The sequence below is a fragment of the Lepidochelys kempii genome, chromosome 11 (assembly GCF_965140285.1).
Source record: "Lepidochelys kempii isolate rLepKem1 chromosome 11, rLepKem1.hap1, whole genome shotgun sequence".
Classification (NCBI taxonomy): Eukaryota; Metazoa; Chordata; order Testudines; family Cheloniidae; genus Lepidochelys; species Lepidochelys kempii.
Window position 1 is genome coordinate 14,111,662 of NC_136390.1, and position 18,021 is coordinate 14,129,682.

General features: G+C 43.3%; 1 protein-coding gene across 3 annotated transcripts in view; it reads right to left on the minus strand.

Annotated features, from left to right (window-relative positions):
* Positions 1-1,860: 1,860 nt before the first annotated feature.
* Positions 1,861-18,021, minus strand: part of MARCO (macrophage receptor with collagenous structure) — an 85,057-nt gene continuing 68,896 nt past the window's right edge. For all 3 annotated transcript variants that reach the window (XM_073305237.2, XM_073305240.2, XM_073305234.1), the window contains 14 exons: positions 17,430-17,501; positions 17,302-17,334; positions 16,547-16,621; positions 16,418-16,462; positions 15,169-15,213; positions 14,716-14,814; positions 13,611-13,700; positions 13,430-13,468; positions 11,033-11,104; positions 10,882-10,935; positions 9,972-10,079; positions 6,546-6,581; positions 5,269-5,451; positions 1,861-3,178 (listed from right to left, as the gene is read on the minus strand). In XM_073305237.2, coding sequence (XP_073161338.1) covers positions 3,048-3,178; positions 5,269-5,451; positions 6,546-6,581; positions 9,972-10,079; positions 10,882-10,935; positions 11,033-11,104; positions 13,430-13,468; positions 13,611-13,700; positions 14,716-14,814; positions 15,169-15,213; positions 16,418-16,462; positions 16,547-16,621; positions 17,302-17,334; positions 17,430-17,501 — 1,082 coding nt within the window. In that variant the 3' untranslated portion in view covers positions 1,861-3,047. The remainder of the gene's footprint in view (positions 3,179-5,268; positions 5,452-6,545; positions 6,582-9,971; positions 10,080-10,881; positions 10,936-11,032; positions 11,105-13,429; positions 13,469-13,610; positions 13,701-14,715; positions 14,815-15,168; positions 15,214-16,417; positions 16,463-16,546; positions 16,622-17,301; positions 17,335-17,429; positions 17,502-18,021) is intronic.

Genomic DNA, 18,021 nt, shown 5'->3' on the forward strand with positions numbered 1-18,021 from the left:
CCCTAGGAGGAGCTACTTTAGTCCAAGGAGCATTATTTACCACACTGGTGAGACAGGCCAACTCCCTTAATTTATATATGTCATAAAAATAAAGGGAAGGGTAACCACCTTTCTGTATACAGTGCTATAAAATCCTTGCTGACCAGAGGCAAAACCCTTTCACCTGTAAAGGGTTAAGAAGCTAAGACAGCCTCGCTGGCACCTGACCAAAATGACCAATGAGGAGACAAGATACTTTCAAAGCTGGAGGGGGGAAACAAAGGGTCTGTGCGATGCTTTTGCTGGGAACAGATCAGGAATGCAGTCTCAGAACTTCTGTTAGTAAGTAATCTAGCTAGAAATCTGTTAGATTTCCTTTTGTTTAATGTCTGGTAAAATAGGCTGTGCTGCATGGAATGTATATTCCTGTTTTTGTGTCTTTTTGTAACCTAAGGTTTAGCCTAGAGGGATTCTCTATGTTTTGAATCTGATTACCCTGTAAGGTATTTACCATCCTGATTTTACAGAGGTGATTCTTTTACCTTTTCTTTAATTAAAATTCTTCTTTTAAGAACCTTATTGATTTTTCATTGTTCTTAAGATCCAAGGGTTTGGGTCTGTGTTCACCTGTACAAGTTGGTGAGGATTTTTTATCAAGCTTCCCCAGGAAAGGGGGTGTAGGGTTTGGGGGGGAGGATATTTTGGGGGAAGATGTCTCCAAGTGGGCTCTTTCCCTGTTCTTTGTTAACACGCTTGGTGGTGGCAGCATAGGGTTCAAGGACAAGGCAAAGTTTGTACCTCGGGGAAGTTTTTAACCTAAGCTGGTAAGAATAAGCTTAGGGGGTCTTTCATGCGGGTCCCCCCATCGGTACCCTGGAGTTCAGAGTGGGGAAGGAGCCTTGGCAATGCGGGATGTGGCACTGCTCTCATTTGGATGTGCCACTGCTTCTAGAGCAAGTTTTAAAAATGCTTGTGGCTGACGAGGTTTCAGCCTCCTGGTTTTGATGATGCATGTGCCTTGCCTCCTCTGAATCTGACCCAAGAAGGGAAACTGGATCTATCAGAAAGGAACCAGAGTGGAGGCTGGAAAACATTAGCAGATTTCCTTCTCTTCATAAGGCTCATCCCTCTCTCCAATTATCTACTCTCTGAGTTTGAAATGAGTTGTGTATTTAGATCGCTTACGGGTGACACTTGCTGCACTTGAGCCTGCTTAAGAATCAGGGTCCAGAGAATTTTATTACATGAGTTCGGGGGGGACAACACCCCCTTGCCTCAGAAACCACTCCTCCTCTGTGATGTGATCTCTCTCAGGGGCTGCCTACATGAGAAACGTAAGTCAACCTATATTAGGTTGACTTACAGCCGCTGCAGTAATTACTGAGGTGGTTCATGTCCACACTACTCTCCTTGGGTCACTGGTGCGCGTCCTCACCAGGAGCACTTCCCCTGACCTAAGAGAGGCAGTGTGGGGAGCTGAGAGCTTGGTCTCTAAGCTCTGCTGTCAACTCCCTGCTGGGAGTCCGGCTACCCTACCAGTTCCCGGCGGGCTCCCCCGCAACTTCCCATTCCCCATCAGGAGCTGGGAGCGGTGGCTGCACAGGGCTTCTTGCCCTTGCTCCCAGCTGGGAGCAGGGTCCAACCACCAAGCTCTCCAAGGGCATGGGGGCCTTTAGCTGTCTGGCTTTCTTGTCAATTTCACAGCTCCTGCCATGAAATTAACAAGACAGCCAACAGCCAATGTAAGGAATGCAGTGTCTACACAGACACTGCATCACCCTAACTACACCGACATAAGACTTACGCCTCTTGTGGAGGGGAATTTATGATGTCGGTGTAGTAGGGCATTTACACTGGTGGGAGGAAGGCTGTAGTGTAGACATTGACATAATTAGGATGACATAAGCTGCCTAACCATGTAGTGTGAACCAGTCCTAAAACTTTGTGGCATGGCTCAGACACATTTCACTTTGTGTGTGACACTGTATTATTACATAGAAGAAAATTCCACAGTCATCTAAGGGAAACAAATGTAGCCAGGGTTGCATAATAATATCAAAGCACAGGAAAAGGGTTTTGGTAAACTTATTTCTTATTTTAAAGTAACATTCCTGTAAGCAAGATATACTGTACACAGCTCTGTATGTGCTACTGTTCATCCACCACTTTACAATATGGAAATGTATGGTGCAGGGGTGTGTTGTGGATCCTTAAAAAGAGAGAAAATGCTCAGTACAAATAAAAATCAATGCATCAGACATGGTTGTGTATAACAGACAGTAAAGGGTGGAAGCCATTATGTATCTACATATAGGACAGTTAACTCTGCAAGCTTTACACTTAATCATCAGTGACTTCCTGACAGAATATTACTGTTGCTAATGCATGCTCCTGCTTTATATTTGTATATATTTCTATATTTCCATAGAGCCTTATGTCTGAGGATCTAAAAGGACTTTTGAATATGAACCAATCTTCATAATACTCCTGAGAGGTAAGTATCATTACCTCTGTTAATAGATTGGGAGGCTGTGAAACTGAGAAACAGAGAGGTTAAGGCCCAGATCCTCAAAGGTATTCATGTGCCTAACTCCTCACCTTTAAGGATCTGGGCCTTAGTGACTTGGCCACGGTCATGAAGGAGGGCCAGGGAAGAGCTAGGAAGAGTGCAGGGCATAGGTCTCCTACTCCTATGCTTTAACTTCCATTATCCTTCCACCCTGTGCAGAATACATGATTGCTGGATACCAGACCGGCCAGGTTACCCAAAGATTTACGAGTATTTGAGTGAGTTGGGTATTTCATTCCTTTTCTGTCTCTAATTGTTTTGTGGCAACTGGATTTCCTGGTTTACTTTTGGCCTTACTGGTTATTAAAGATTTAAGGAACAATTACTTGCCTCATTGATGCATATTTTTAAAATAGCTAAAGAAACCAACAGTTTTACAAACACCGAAACAAAGAAGCAAGTCCCAGCCATGGACAACAGCAGCGCAGTCTGTTGGAACTTGTGGAATTAAGACATCTTATGCCAGACAGCAGTGTATCATGCCCATTTCGACACCATCTTAGGCACATTCCACACCAGCATCTTCATTGTGGCTGCAGTTGTGGTCCCCCCACTTGTTTTTTTCACAGTTCAAAATGGAGGATTCCATTCCATTGCACTCCACGTCATCAAGCCAAATCTGACCAGAACCTTTTTTGGGGGTGAGTGGTTAAAAAAAATAAATAAAAAGCAAAATAAGTCACTGTAGAGCATGGGAAACAGACATATACAGTCACCCAAAGAAATCTGTAATGTGAATCACAAAGACGACATTCTTTAGGTTTCACACTTCCCTTAGGGCTAGACTTAGCCTCGAGGCACAGCTCTGTGTCGGGAGCGGGTACCTGTGTCACCCCAGGAGGAGGCCTGGGAAGGAACTGTGACAGTTACATTTCCCCTCCCTGCTTTGCCACGGCTCCCAAGAGAAAGTAACGGATTGCAGCCTTTTACTGGGGGCAGCTGACTTCCCCTCTAACAGCAGCTTGGCATTGCAGGCTGGCGCACTGGAGGGTGGAGTCAAAGCTCCACCTATTCCCAGCCCTCCCTCCACCCATCTACAGGTGAATGGGAACAGTGGGCCTGCAAAGGCTGCTCTTCCCAGTGCTCAGTGACCTGCAGTGCAGCTAACTCAGATGGAAGGAAAGGGCTCTTTGTACAGGTTATGTCCATTGTGGCTCACAGCGCGGAGTGAGGAAGAAGCCTTCCCTGGTGCACCTTTACCACCATGTGTGTCCTGGTAAGAGCAGGTCACAATTCTGTCTTTTGTTACCAGTGAAAAATAGAACAAGGTCCCCCGGCAAACTCCCCCCAGGGGAATACATAATGAACTCCTGGATCAAAACACAGGAGGGGAAGGAGCTGGCTGGATTGCAATCAAAGTTGTCATCTGACATGTTGGAGGTGGTCTCTCAGCTTGAATCTCATGCACTTTGCTTCACATATTGCCCATGGTCACTTCCAAATGGAAAGGGTAACACTTACTTAAGAGGCCTTTGGGTACCCTGCTGCAGAGAATTACACTTGCCACTAATATAGGGCATAACTAAGACAGTGCACAGATTTAGGTTAGACGGTTTCATCCAAATGATCACTACCCTCTGGGTCTGCAAAACTGGGCTGGAAATTTTGCAAGAGCAGACTTTCTAGTACTATTGTGGCACTTCTGCTTCCAGCTTTGGCTAGAAGAAGGAAGTGCAGGGGCACATGGAATTGAGAGATCAGAGAGGAAACACCATTGAGTGAACTTTTGTGAACTTTGGAAAAGTTGAGTGAGTTCAGGTTGTGGGTAAAACTTGAGGGTGGGTAGAGGATAGAAGGGTTTTCATTTTAATTATAATGATTCACCTCAGTGATAATCTCAATCGCTAATCCCAGCAATCCTATTTAACACAGAAATCTCTAAAAACCTTGCTTCTGTTGATTATCCCTATATCTGAATGGCTTGTGCCCAGTTGTCCCATAACACTTCCACACAACTGTTCTGTAAGTTCTTGATTGCTGGGTGATTATTCTATAGGTTATGATACTGCCCCTCTTTACTTTAGCAGAACACCCATTTGCTTCAGTATGAGTTTTGTCTTGGTAAGAGTGGCAGGGTCCGGACAAGAGGGGATGTGTGGGGGTGGAGGCAGGGTCACCCTGAGATTTGTGCTTGGCTTGTACTGAGCATGCTCACACAGACTGTAACTGCTGAAGCCGGCTGCCCTGACTCGGCCCCCCCTCTTCCCCATCGGCAGGCATGGGTTGCCTCTGGTCTGGACCATCATAATTTCTCTTTCGGAGGCCAGTGGGGTGGGTGGGTATTTTGACAATCGGGAAATAGAAATAGCAGGTGGGAGGGAGATAAAAGGGACGAATGGAAATTCTAGAGTTATCCTCTGAGGAAGCATGTCTGCAAAGTTCATGCAGCTCACATGTGAATGCAAGTATCTCAGTATTCACCATCAAGAAACTATATATTTTGTACAACCTTAGACTGTGATCCTGCACTTGGAAAGAATTTTAGGACTTCCCGTGCAACAAGAGCAGCACCAAAAAAGTGTGGCACCCTGGACTGAAAAAATTCCAGCTCTGTATCTGAATGCCTGGCTGAAAGTGGCTTGGGTGCCAGGAGGCCATGAATACTGCCCCTGTAAAGGCTGAATCTTACACCAAACACCAGCCACACTATATAAAATCACAGATCACAATTTGGGATCCGGAATGTAGTTGGTGATTTGGGTGATTAGTTATTAACTTACCTGGGGGTGCCGTCATGGTGCGAACTGCGCGTCTATATCCCAGCATTTTGCAGACCACGGTTCCATCTCTGTCATCCCATCCATCATCACATATTGTTCCCCACTTCTCTTGGTACCTAATTTCGACACGGCCCTCCCTAGCTGTCCCATTGAGCCTTATATTGGGGTGGGAGTAGCGTTCCCCTGATGGATTAGAAGGTTATGAAATAATTGCACCAATTACACACACAGAAAATAAGACGTTTGCATAAGAAAAATGACACAGAAGAATAAGGCGCTAAACCCAATAACACAAACCAACGGCCACACCTAAATGAACATGGCTACATGGGAAACAAGGTTGCTGTTGTAGCAAAAATCAGATCAGTTCAGGACCCTGTGATAGATATGATGAACACAGGTCTAGCTTGAGACTCTTGAATCAATTTTAGACCTGTTATTCGTACAGGTTATATGTATTATTGTGGGCTCGGGATTGTATTCTACTCCAATGGGGAGGGTTACTGCAGCTCCTCCAGGAACTAAAAACAGTGGGGTGTGATTACTGCCGTCCCTGGGACCAGCAAACAGTTCCAGACAAGTACCAGTCTCTGTGGTGGTTTGCATATACTGGTTCAGAGTGTGTTCAAGAGACCTAGGAGACTGGGGTATAAAGAGACAGGCTTTCATTTTAAGGCAACAAATGGGCATGACCCTTTTGTCCAAAATGGGTGCGGCGTATCAAACCCCATGGAAGGACTGGAACATGCAGGGTCTCCATAGATGTCACGGGGGAACACTGGTAAGCTTAATTATGTGTTTAGACCTTTTATTGTTTTATACATTGTTTCTGTAAGGCTCCGAGAGAGCTGTTGGTTACTCATAACCACTGGCGCATGCCATTCATAGCCCTTGGAGAGAAAACAAAGCACAGAAGCTGGACATTAGTCAGGCTTGCTGGGATAAGCAAGGGCAGTGCAGGGAGGTGGGTTACAACCAAACAACCCTGCTCCGCAGGAAGAGTGATGCAGGTCCCTGCCCAGAGATTGATGATGGTGAAAGGCCTCCTTGAACAGACCCTGGGAGGGCTCAGAGGTGCAATTAATTCAGAAGCATGACGGCCCTGATCCTGCAGGCTCTTAAACACTTGCTTCACTTTATGCACGTGGGAGGTTCTGTTGACATCATTGGGACTATGCAAATAGTCAAAGTTAAGCATGTGTCCTGGATATATACTGGGTCCTATATTGTGCTGGTGTTACAGGGCAAGCTATGGAGACGAGATAAATGTCTAGTACCTGGTTCAGCCCTGTCACCTTTGCTCCCTGGCAGTCCTGTTCCAAATTAAAAAAAACAATCGTTAGACACGCTTTCAAGGTAAAGTATAATGATTACCATTATGTCTTAAGCTGGTGTTGATCGGAGATGAATGCAAATGTTCAAACAAAACTCCAGCCCCCTCACACTTTTAGAATTTGAAATATACTCCTGGAATTAAACTCCTGATATGGTTAAGCCCCTGGGACAGCTTTGGAACTCATGATAGCAGCATGTTAAAAGCAGCAGGAGTATTATGCACTGCAGAGTATTTGCAATGCACAACACTGGTGAAAAGGTCCCGTGATGGTGTATATACGTCAGTGTGCAGAATCCTGCTATATTAAGTGGACAGTATTTTACTGGTGCTGCCATGCATATAATATGTATTTTAAATGTTATAAAAACAGCTACAGAGTATACATTTTAAAAACCTTGTTTTTTAAAAATACATTTAAAAACAACCTCCAGCTGCTTATGTTCTTTGCAAAATATAAAAGTCCCTTTCTCTATTTTATGGTCAAATGGCCTACAGCAATTAATTTGACCAGCTCTTTGCTATCAGGCGCTGTCTCTCACTGTGTGTTTGCACAGAACCTCGCACAATGGGGTCGCAATCTCAGTTCACATCACCAGGCGCTACCATATTACAATTAAAAAAAACCAATAACAATAAACGTTCATAATAATTATTTGCACTTCTACAGTGCCTTCCATCCAAAGATTGCAAAATGCTTTAAGGATCTCAGTGTCTTAATTAAAAAAACCCTACACGAATAAAGGTTTATTACCTTCCTTTTATAGATGGGGAAACTGAGGCAAAGAGCAGGAAAGGTCCAGATCCTCAAAGGTGTTTAGGCACCTAATTCCCATTGAAAGGTGGGACTTAGGCACCTAAATACCTTTGAGGATTTGGGTCTAAGTGATTTTTATCCAAAGTCAAACAAGAAGTCAGTGGCAGCCTCAAGAATAGGAGCGGGGTCTTTTGACACCACAGTGCCACTTGGGCCCTCTTAAAGGATAGTTTAGTTGGAATGCACAAAGGGATCCCAAATGTACTGAAAAAAAAGCTTCCCACATCCTTTTTCTTTTGCTAAAAGCACTAAATATACAACTCTTTCTTTTAAAAAAGTATAACTATATAAATAGACATACACAACCTATTTTGTAATCTGGTAGGTGTGTTTTCTGCATCATTAACCAGAGTTAGATGCAGGAGAAATCTAAAACTACCAGGCTGCATATCGGCATCTGAGTCGGGTGTGGCCTAAAGCAGATTTCAAATACATGTCAGGAGTGAATTCAGAAATCAATTCTTAACGTACGAGCCAGTCTCCCTGTTCTGATTGGGGCCAAATCAAGTTGAGCTCAGTGGGAGTTTTGCATGTGTAAGGCTGGTTGGATGGGGGCCACGTTATATCTAAAAGAAAAGGAGTACTAGTGGCACCTTAGAGACTAACCAATTTATTTGGGCATAAGCTTTCATGAGCTACAGCTCACTTCATCGGATTGTAGCTCACGAAAGCTCATGCTCAAATAAATTGGTTAGTCTCTAAGGTGCCACAAGTACTCCTTTTCTTTTTGCAAATACAGACTAACATGGCTGCTACTGTGAAACCTGACTTTATAGCTAGTTCATCAGCAAAGATGCAGCCTCCGTCTAGGAGTGGTAGTGGGCAGGGACTGGTTAGTGTCACAGTGAAGTGGAGTGATGTCTCACTATAGGGCTATCTGCTCATGTTGATGTTCTGTGTTGTTACTTCTGGGCCAGGTAAGATGCTGTCTCAGCCACTTTGGGGCAACTGGGGACCTCGGAGCTTCACCCAAGGAGGAAAATATATTTCAGTCCTGTGCAAAGCGAGAGTTATTGATAAAAAAAACCACTAATAGCTGCACTGGTGCTGGAGCCACCAGAATAAATAAGGGCTGGACTGTGCCTTTACAGCTTGCCCGGTGTAAGGTAAGAGTGTAGCTGGACTACCCCAGAACCAGCCCAGGGAGGAATTGTGACTCTCCTCCTCAGGCTTCCCCTTTGCTCCTTGGCTTGTGGGTGTAATTTACTTCACAGGGCGCAGGGCAGTCCCCTGTTTGGGCCAGCCGCAATATTACAACAAAAAAACTTCAAAAACAGACTCCAACAAGAGACTGCAGAATTGGAATTAATTTGCAAACTGGACACCATTCAATTAGGCTTGAATAAAGACTGGGAGTGGATGGGTCATTACACAAAGTAAAACTATTTCCCCATGTTTATTTCCCCACCCCACCCCCGCACTGTTCCTCTCACCTTCTTGTCAACTGTTGGAAATGGGCCATCCTGATTATCACTATAAAAGGTTTTTTTCTCCTGCAGCTAATAGCTCACCTTAATTGATCACTTTCGTTATAGTGGGTATGGCAACACCCATGTTTTCATGTTCCCATGTTTTCATGTGTGTATATATCTATCTTCCTACTGTATTTTCCACTGCATGCATCTGATGAAGTGGGTTTTAGCCCACGAAAGCTTATGCTCAAATAAATTTGTTAGTCTTTAAGGTGCCACAAGGCCTCCTCGTTCTTTTTGCTGATACAGACTAACATGGCTGCCGCTCTGAAACCTGCCTTAATGTAGTGTCCGAAAGAAATAGCTCAGCTCAGATGCAAGCAGTGAATGAAATTTTCCTTGTAATGGCTGCACTGAAATGCACTTGTTCAAGAGGCAAATTCATGAAACAAGACGACGTAGATGAGTGACATTAAAAGAAAACGTGTTTGTGTCCAATACAGAGTCACACAGGAATTGCTCAAGAACTGGGCATTTTTGCCAAAATACTACCACTGCAATGCTGGCATAATTGTTGGTCCTCCAAGTTAGGGGTGCCTATGGGCTGGTCTCATAATGACACCTAACTTTACTGATCAGTTTTTAAATGTTTTTTCCAGTCAGTCAATCTTTCCCTTTCCTTATTACAATTGCTTCCCTTTATTTTCACTCCTCATTGCATGCAGATAAATAGATATTGTTGAATTATTAATTTCTAAAAACTTACAGAGGAGACTTGCACGGTGTCTCTGCCGAAATAATACAAGGGAACAAAAATTAAGTGTAATGAACTGCACTGGCAACTGGGGGGACATAAAGGTGGCCGGGACCAGAGTATCTGGCCCCATGACTTTAAAATCCTTTGTATAATTTTTACCAAAGTTTCCAGAAAGATGATACTATAGGATGAGATGTAGCACCCAAAATGTCAGGAAGATTGGTTTCTGTGTGTGGGAACTTGGTAGTGGGGTTGAAAATCAGGTTTATAAATGGAAAGCTAGCAGCAACCTTAACCATGGAACAACTACTGCAATTCCACAATACACACACACAATGCAAAACATACCAACTACTCAACATAAACCTTGATAGATAGTCTTACCTCTAGGTCCCATGTCTCCTTTGGCTCCTTTCATTCCTGGTTCACCTTTTGGACCTGGAGAGCCAAAATTCCACCTACTTCCCTTTTCACCAGGTAGGCCTCTAACCCCTAGGTGGAAAATATCAGAGAGCTGATGCCTTTGGCAATTTCTGAAGAAAAGAGCATGACAAGTATTACATGCAATCACCTTCAGAAGTCAGTGAAACATTCCATGGAAAGTACCCTATTGTGTAATCATCCCTTTGCATAATTTAATACAGCAAGTGCTTTACCCGAATCTCCCTGTTCTCCCTTTGGTCCTGGCATGCCATCAAAGATCATCAAAACCAAAATAAATAAGTAAAATAGATATTATCACACTTTTAAGCTCCCTCAAGCTTACATTTATAGTCTACTTTTCAATTCATGCAGATGGGAAGGCACGTTTGTTCTCCAGCTAATGGTTAATGAAGTGGATAAGGCACATACAATATATAAAAATAAGAACTTACTCACCTAGGAAGATTGGGTTTTCAGATCCAAGAGCTTAGAGGATAAGTGGATCTTTCATGATAACATACCTAAATTGACCCTATGTGCCAGATACACTGCTGGGGTAAGTCACAGTAGCTCTGTTAATGTCAGCGGAAGGAGATTTGGAGTGGGTTATCTTAACCTGCTGCACTTTATGTTCTTAAGTTATATCAACAGGTGCCTATAAGGACCCTGGGCACAGCTACAGAAATAAGTATCCTGCCATGGCAGCTTGGCAGATCTCCATGCCCACTACTGTAGGTCCACACTGCATGAGTCTGTCACGCATGGGATTGAGCATCCTGCCTCCTGGCTTGAGCTGTGTGTTCATTCCAGTGCATCCCCCTATTTGAATAACTTGTGTTGCTGATGCTGGACGTGTCTTGTTTTCCTTTACCTGCTTCTCCTCTCTGTCCCTTTTCACCTTTAGGTCCCCTCTCTCCTGGGATTCCTGATGTTTAAAAAAAGGGGGAAAAAAAGGGTACATGGGTAACAAATACTTAGCAGGGTATTATTTTACTAACTTAAAAATGCTGGTAGCTACGTACCCTTCTCCCCTCTCTGACCAGGCATGCCATTTAAACCAGGAAGTCCCGGGGCACCAACTTCTCCATTCAGGCCTTAAAGATGAACAACAACAACAAAAGTGAAGTACAAAGAACTATAAAGGAACCAAAGTAACATAACATTTCTCCAGGGGCTGATCCTCTACTGTCCCACACCTTGTGTAGTCATCTATTCCTGTGCAGAGTGAGAGCAAAGTGGATGTAAACCGCGTCCATGTTGGAATTCTCCACTCACTTTCACTAGTGGTATAATTTTATAACCAATTTTGCACTGTGTAAATGAGCATACAAAGTGAAAGGCAGTGGAGAATCAGGTCCACATAGCATTTCAATCTGAAGGATCCCAAAGCACTTCCCAAAATTTAGGTCAAATTCTGCCCTGGGATGCATACAAATGGTTTATATTGACTTCAAAGGGAGTGATGTGTATAGAGCCAAAAGGAGAATATGGCCCTGTACATACAGAATATGGCCCTGTAAACAACACACACACACACACAAATTAGGGCTCTATGGAAATTTAATAGGATTCTATATAAATTGCTCTAAAAATCTATAGATGTTAACAGAAAAGAAGAAATTTTCTATAGATTTTCTAAGTCATCCCATAGAATTTTAGAGAAGGGATATAATTCTGTAGGATAGTTCACAAAGCCCAGAGAAAGGATAGCAGCTTCTACTAGGACTTTTCCATAAGGGGTGAAGAACACTCCATCCATATGCACCTGCAGGGGAAATGTTCATAGACAGAAAGCAATTACCCGTGTTGCAATTTTTCCAGGGTACTATGGGACAGATTCACCTTTCATTTACACTGGGCTAAATCAGGAGCAACTCCATGGAATTACTCTAGTGTGAAACTGATGCTCAGAGGATACTCAGTACCAATATCTTCATATCTAAATGACATGATGAGTCAGGCCGTGAAGCAGGGGAGACACCATATGAATTTAGAATTAGACAAAAGGGTCCTGATTCATCACTGCATTATTCCAGTTTGACACTGGTGTTGCCTCAGTAGAGTGAAACTGGTGTGAAAATGGAGTAATACAATGGTGAACCAGGCCTTAGAGGATTAGAAAGGGACTTACTGGGTGAAATTCTGGGACTGGTGTAACAGACTGACAATTTCCTGCAATATCGTAAATGAACTTCATTGAATGAAGTTAAAACTTATTGAATTAGTTTTAAAATCTTTGACATTCCTTGTGTTAAACATGCAATGGTGCATGTGTTACTGTGTAATTGTATGTATTTTCATACAGCTGGGGGTGATTACACAAATTCACTCAGGTTGTAAAGAACCCCACCACCCCCGGAGAGACACGTGTATACTTGTTCAACCTAGATTCTCCAGGGACTGACAGACAAAGGAAGGATTTTTGAATAAATAGCCTGCTTTTAAACTGGTGTAGGGCCTTTTTCCTGATCCACCAAATGGACTGGACCCCTAATCCACAGCAGGCCCCAATCTTTCGGGTAGGGTTGAAAGGACTGGCCCTGCAGAATCCATGTTAGGGTTGGGGTTAATTCTGTTAAACTTATTAGCATGTGCGTAGGTTCTTTTATTGTTTTAACATGTTTTCTCTGCAATGTGTTACCCCTTAAGAATAAAGTGGACGTGCATAGGAAGTGCTGCATAGTAACTTATAACTATCGACCATCATTCTATCATCAGTCTCTCAAGAAAAAGCAAGCACGTGTTCTTGGCCAACCAGTCTGTGATGGGAAATACACCGTGAAGGCAAGCAAGTGTGCAGCCTGGAAATACCCGAGTCAGAAGGGAGAAAGATGCAGGTCTCCGCCCAGAAAGGCAATGACTGCGGAACTGAAGCCAGAGAGCGGATGCCTTTGCTGAACCACCGAGGGGAGACAGAGGTGCAGTTGCCCTGGACTGTGATTGCCTATGATATGCAGGAGGGCAGACAAAATGGTCGTACTGGGCTCTCCTGACTTTAAAAATCTATGAAAAATATAGAACAAAAGATCCTACTTCTCCTTTCACTTACACCCATTTACAGCAGTTTTACACCAGTGTAACTCGACTGAGTTCAGTGGAATTACTCTTTGAGTCCAGTGGTGTACGTGAGACAACAGGCCTTGAATCTGTAGCTTGCTGCGGGATTGGAGGGAGGGCAGATATTGTGTTTATAATATTCTTCCTTGGTAATTGAGACAAATGGACATTTCTCAGTTACAATCACAGTGGGTTTGATTTTCTTTTAAATTAGACTTTCAGGGCCAATCCACTGTGGCTGTTAACTGACTTCAATTAAATCAGAGCCGATTTACACTAGCTGCCCCTTTTTAATGAAATGTACCTTTAAGGGAGATCAGTGTCATACCAATAGGAGAAACTTTTCTTTTTGCCTGGCTTACCTGCCTCTCCTTTCTGTCCTGGAAGCCCTGGTGCACCCGCTGTACATACAATACAATATTGGTGTTAGCGTTAGTGATATTTGTACAAATTATTAAAAATGGCATCTCCCCTCGCCTCCACCAACCCCCAGCCAGATTTGGCTTTTTGCCTTATTAACTTACCCATTTAAATCTGACTGACCTGCATCTCCCTTGTTTCCAGGAGCACCAATTGGTCCTCTGGGGCCCATCTCTCCCTTCTCACCCACTTCACCTTTACTTCCTCGAAGACCTATTTAACAATACAATGAATGTGTATAAATCAAAGGGTTGGAGTCAAATCTGTGTCTCTCTCCCATTGGCTCTAACAGCACCAGCATCTGGCCCTGGGTTTGCATTTCTAGATCTCTGACATTTGCAGTTGGTAATCAAGATACTTATGACAGAACGCAATAAAATATTTCAGAAGGGATTGCAATTCCCTCCTTCCCTTTTCAGTTCCAGGATTTTCCTAAGATTCCTAGAATTTTTTAAGATCCGTTTTGCCATTCATGAGCCAGACCCTCAGCTGGTGCAAATCAGTGGAATTCTGTTAAATAAATGGAACCTCACTGATGTACACCAGCAGAGCAGTAATGTTACATTTCCAAATGTTCTGTGTATAATCATCATTCTCCGCTCATATGGACCACTTCCACAACATGTTTCCACTTTCCATCCTGTTTTCGGCTCATTCTCCCTGTCCACATCTCAGATGTGGCTGATGAATACCAATGTAATGCAAGTTACACAGGCGAGAGACACTGCATAATTCTTCTGTTTAACTTACACAAAACTCTAGTTTATATGGGATATAAACCACTCAGAGGCAGGCTTTACTATCATTCTAACCAACCAAACCTGCACATGATTGTGCATTTAAATGGTATTGTATTCGTTTATACCGTATAAATCCTTCTATAAACATCACTGCTATAATCAGGGATGTGCTGATAATTAAGTACCTGCTTCTTTCATTACACGTACATATCCCAAAAGAGAATATAAAAGCTCATTGCTCTGAGTCAGCATTTCTGGAGAACCACCCTTCTTGATGCACTGGCATAGCAAGAAACAAATAAGGCAAATAACCTCATTCATCCAATCCCTTTATAGACTGGTAACCCTATGGTCAGAGATGTCTGAATCTTTGTGGAAACAACTCATGGAGTAACAATACATTTTACACTGTAAACGGAAAAGACTTAACTAGGAAGGCATGTGAAATTGTTAAAATTGCATAGGTAAAAATAAGCAAATTGCCTTACCTGTAGGTCCCCTATCTCCTTTCATTCCTGGTTCACCTTTTGGACCAGCGAGGCCACTGTCCCCTTTACTACCATCTTCACCCGATGGTCCTCTTAAGCCTGGATGAAAAATACCAAACTTCTGATGCTTTGTTGCTTTGAACATCCCATGAAAGACCCATCACGCACACACTACAAAATGCAATACCAATATAAGAGTCAAATTTTGCTCTCGTTGTAGATCCAGAGTGACTCCGAAGATGGCAGTGCAGCTATTTTGAAATAGGTATCTGTCACTGAGGGCCAAATTTGGGTCTATCTGTATAAATTCAGTACTGTCCGCTGGATTCTATTCTCATCCACTGGTTTTACTTTGGTTTATTTCTGCTAACTTCAATGGAGTTATTCCTGATTTACACAGGTATGAATGAGAGCAAAATCCATAGTAGCAACGCAATGAAGGAAATGCATTACCTTGGACTCCTTGGTCTCCTTTTGTCCCCTTTGGTCCTTCTATTCCTGAAATTCCAATACATATATATTAATAATAACGATTAATGGACATGAAAGGTAGATATTTTTGAGCCTATGCAATCCACAGGTATTGGGCCAGATTCTCAGCGGATGTAAATGGACAGTCACTCCACTGACATAAATGGAGCTTTGCTGATTTACACAAGCTGTGAAACTGGTCCAACTGTCTATGAACCAATTCCTGCTGTCCTTGCTCAAAGACTGATGTCAGTGGGAATTTTTCCCTGAAAAGGCTCTGAAATGTATAGGTAGTGAACTGCAGGATTTGGCTTGAAGTTGTATTTCATTGTTGTAAGTCATGCTGCACAGCAAGGACGACACGGATGCTTGATGTTTAAAATGCTTGCTTAGCATAAACATAGACAAGCACCATGGATGGATGAGATAAGGGGAGCAGCAGAGCTGACTTGCTGCCTGACTGGCTGTGGGGGCCCTTACCTAGTGAGACTGGTGTGATTCCAGGGCAGAAAGCTTGCGGTCCCCAAGCTGGGGGTAGCAGTCTCCCTGCATGTCAGGAAAATCTGATGTGCGTGAACATTCTGCTCCCCAGCTAGGAGCCTTGGGGAGAAGGGAGGGATGAGGGAGAACCTGGTCAATCCATGGTTTGACATGGTCCTAAATGGAGAATGAAGGCATTGGCTAGGGGACTATAACTGTTGTGAATGCATAGCACAGCCTGAGGGATAATTCCTTCCCCAGCATGTACCATAGTCCAGCCATTTGGGCTGTGCAATAGCTCCAGGATTTAGTCCTAATGAAAGGCCACATTCCAATCTCATTTACACAAATGAAAAATTGGGAATAAATGCATACGCGTTAGTAGAGTTACTCCCAATTTATCCTCTTGTAAATGAGACCAGAAACTGGCCAGAAGACTGGGTCTCCAGGAACAAGACACACAGGACAACTGGATTGTATGTTGATTACAACATACACATTTTAGTGTGAATCTTATAGAGCAGTGGCTGATCAAATTATGTTGTATCAGTGTGGCTCTATCAGTAGGAATGTCATCTTTGACACAGAAAGTTAAGTTACCCTCCAGTTACTACTTATGACCCATAAAAAACCCATATAAATCACTCTGATTGTTGCTGCGTGTTCTGGTTTTACTGAACTTTGGGTATTCAGTTCTTTGCTTAGCTCTTCATTTACTTGTTAGGAGGTGCTGCTACTAATACTTCCTTACCTGCTTCTCCCTTGGCACCTGGAGCTCCTACTCTTCCGGGTATCCCTAAAAATATCAAAGGAAATATGTGGATTGAGCATTATGTACGATAACATTTGTGCAGGGCTGTAAAGGTAAGTAACTCAGTACCTGGAGTTCCATCCTTTCCAGATGAACCTTTCTCCCCTTTCTGAGCACCTCCAGCACCCTCTTCTCCAGGATTACCTTGAAATTGAATTGACAAAAAAAATTAACATCAATTCTTTTGTGAAGACTGAAACCACAGCTCCCAAACAAGTAAACTAACTACAAGACACACACAAAACCTGCAGCTACGGAAGCTCATCACACCTATCTACTTGTTTTCTACAAGTGAATGGGGTGAAAGTCAGAGACTATCACAGGGGTTATAAAGGACATTCCTCAACAATGAGTGGGATGTGTTCAGAGGCAGATTACAGTTCTGTGGGGCCCTGGGCCAGAGCAAGTGGCTCATTCTCCCCCTGTACTCCTGCCAGGGAGCAGGGTTGGGTCCTGGGGGCTTCCCCCACTCCCTGGCAGGAGTGCTGAGTGGGTGGTACAGGTTGGGTGCGAGGGGGTGCCCATTTTTCCTGTTGCCCCAATTGGCCAGGGCCCCGGGGCATGGGCCCCATTGGCCCAGTGGCTAATCTGCCACTGGATGCGTTCACATCTCTCCGAGTCTGCAGTTGGAAGCATGTGCTTAAAAAACATTTCAGGTTTAAATACAGTGGCCAAAATGCTCACATCCAAAGTGCTTAACACGGAGTATCTCAATCCATATTTAGGCACCAAAATCAAAGTGCCAATGGGAAGTCTGAGAATCAGGGCGTTTTTATTTCTATTTGTTCTTATGATGCAAGGGAGGGTTCATTTCCATGGCTTACCCTTCTCTCCTTTCTCCCCAGGAAATCCAATACCTAAAATACAAATACATCCACTTTTGTTCTCCTCTGCTTGTCTACATTGTTAAATATGTCCCCACCCCTCTCTGAGTTTTATGTTATTTGCTTACCCTTTGACCCTGGTTCTCCTTTGCTTCCAGCTGGTCCTCGTAGACCCATGTCTCCCTTCTCACCTTTTCCTCCTAGAAGATGGATTTGATGGCATAATGAACAAGTGTAAACTAAGGGCTATGGCTCACGGAATTGAATAATAAAATGTCCATTGGTTGTAATGGGACCAGGATTTGACCATAACTAGGACCAGATCCTCAGATGAGTGTTAGATGACATAGCTCCATTGAGTGCAATTGAATGATGCTAATTTACACCCAATGAGAATCTGGCCTTGTGTATATTTCAGCATGTAACCAACATCCTTTGGGTGATAGAGTAAAAAACAGGAGTAAGCACTTGAAAACTTGAAATCCTTTTCACCTTGACTTCCTTTCTCCCCCTTGGCACCAGAATTGAACAGAATAAAGCCTTCATTTTAGGCAGGCTGAGATAACGTGGCTAAGAAAAAAGACTGAAATTGTATGCACTAGTTCGGGGGTCGGCAACCTTTCAGAAGTGGTGTGCCGAGTCTTCATTTATTCACTTTAATTTACGGTTTTGAGTGCCAGACATATATTTTTATGTTTTTTAGAAGGTCTCTCTCTATAA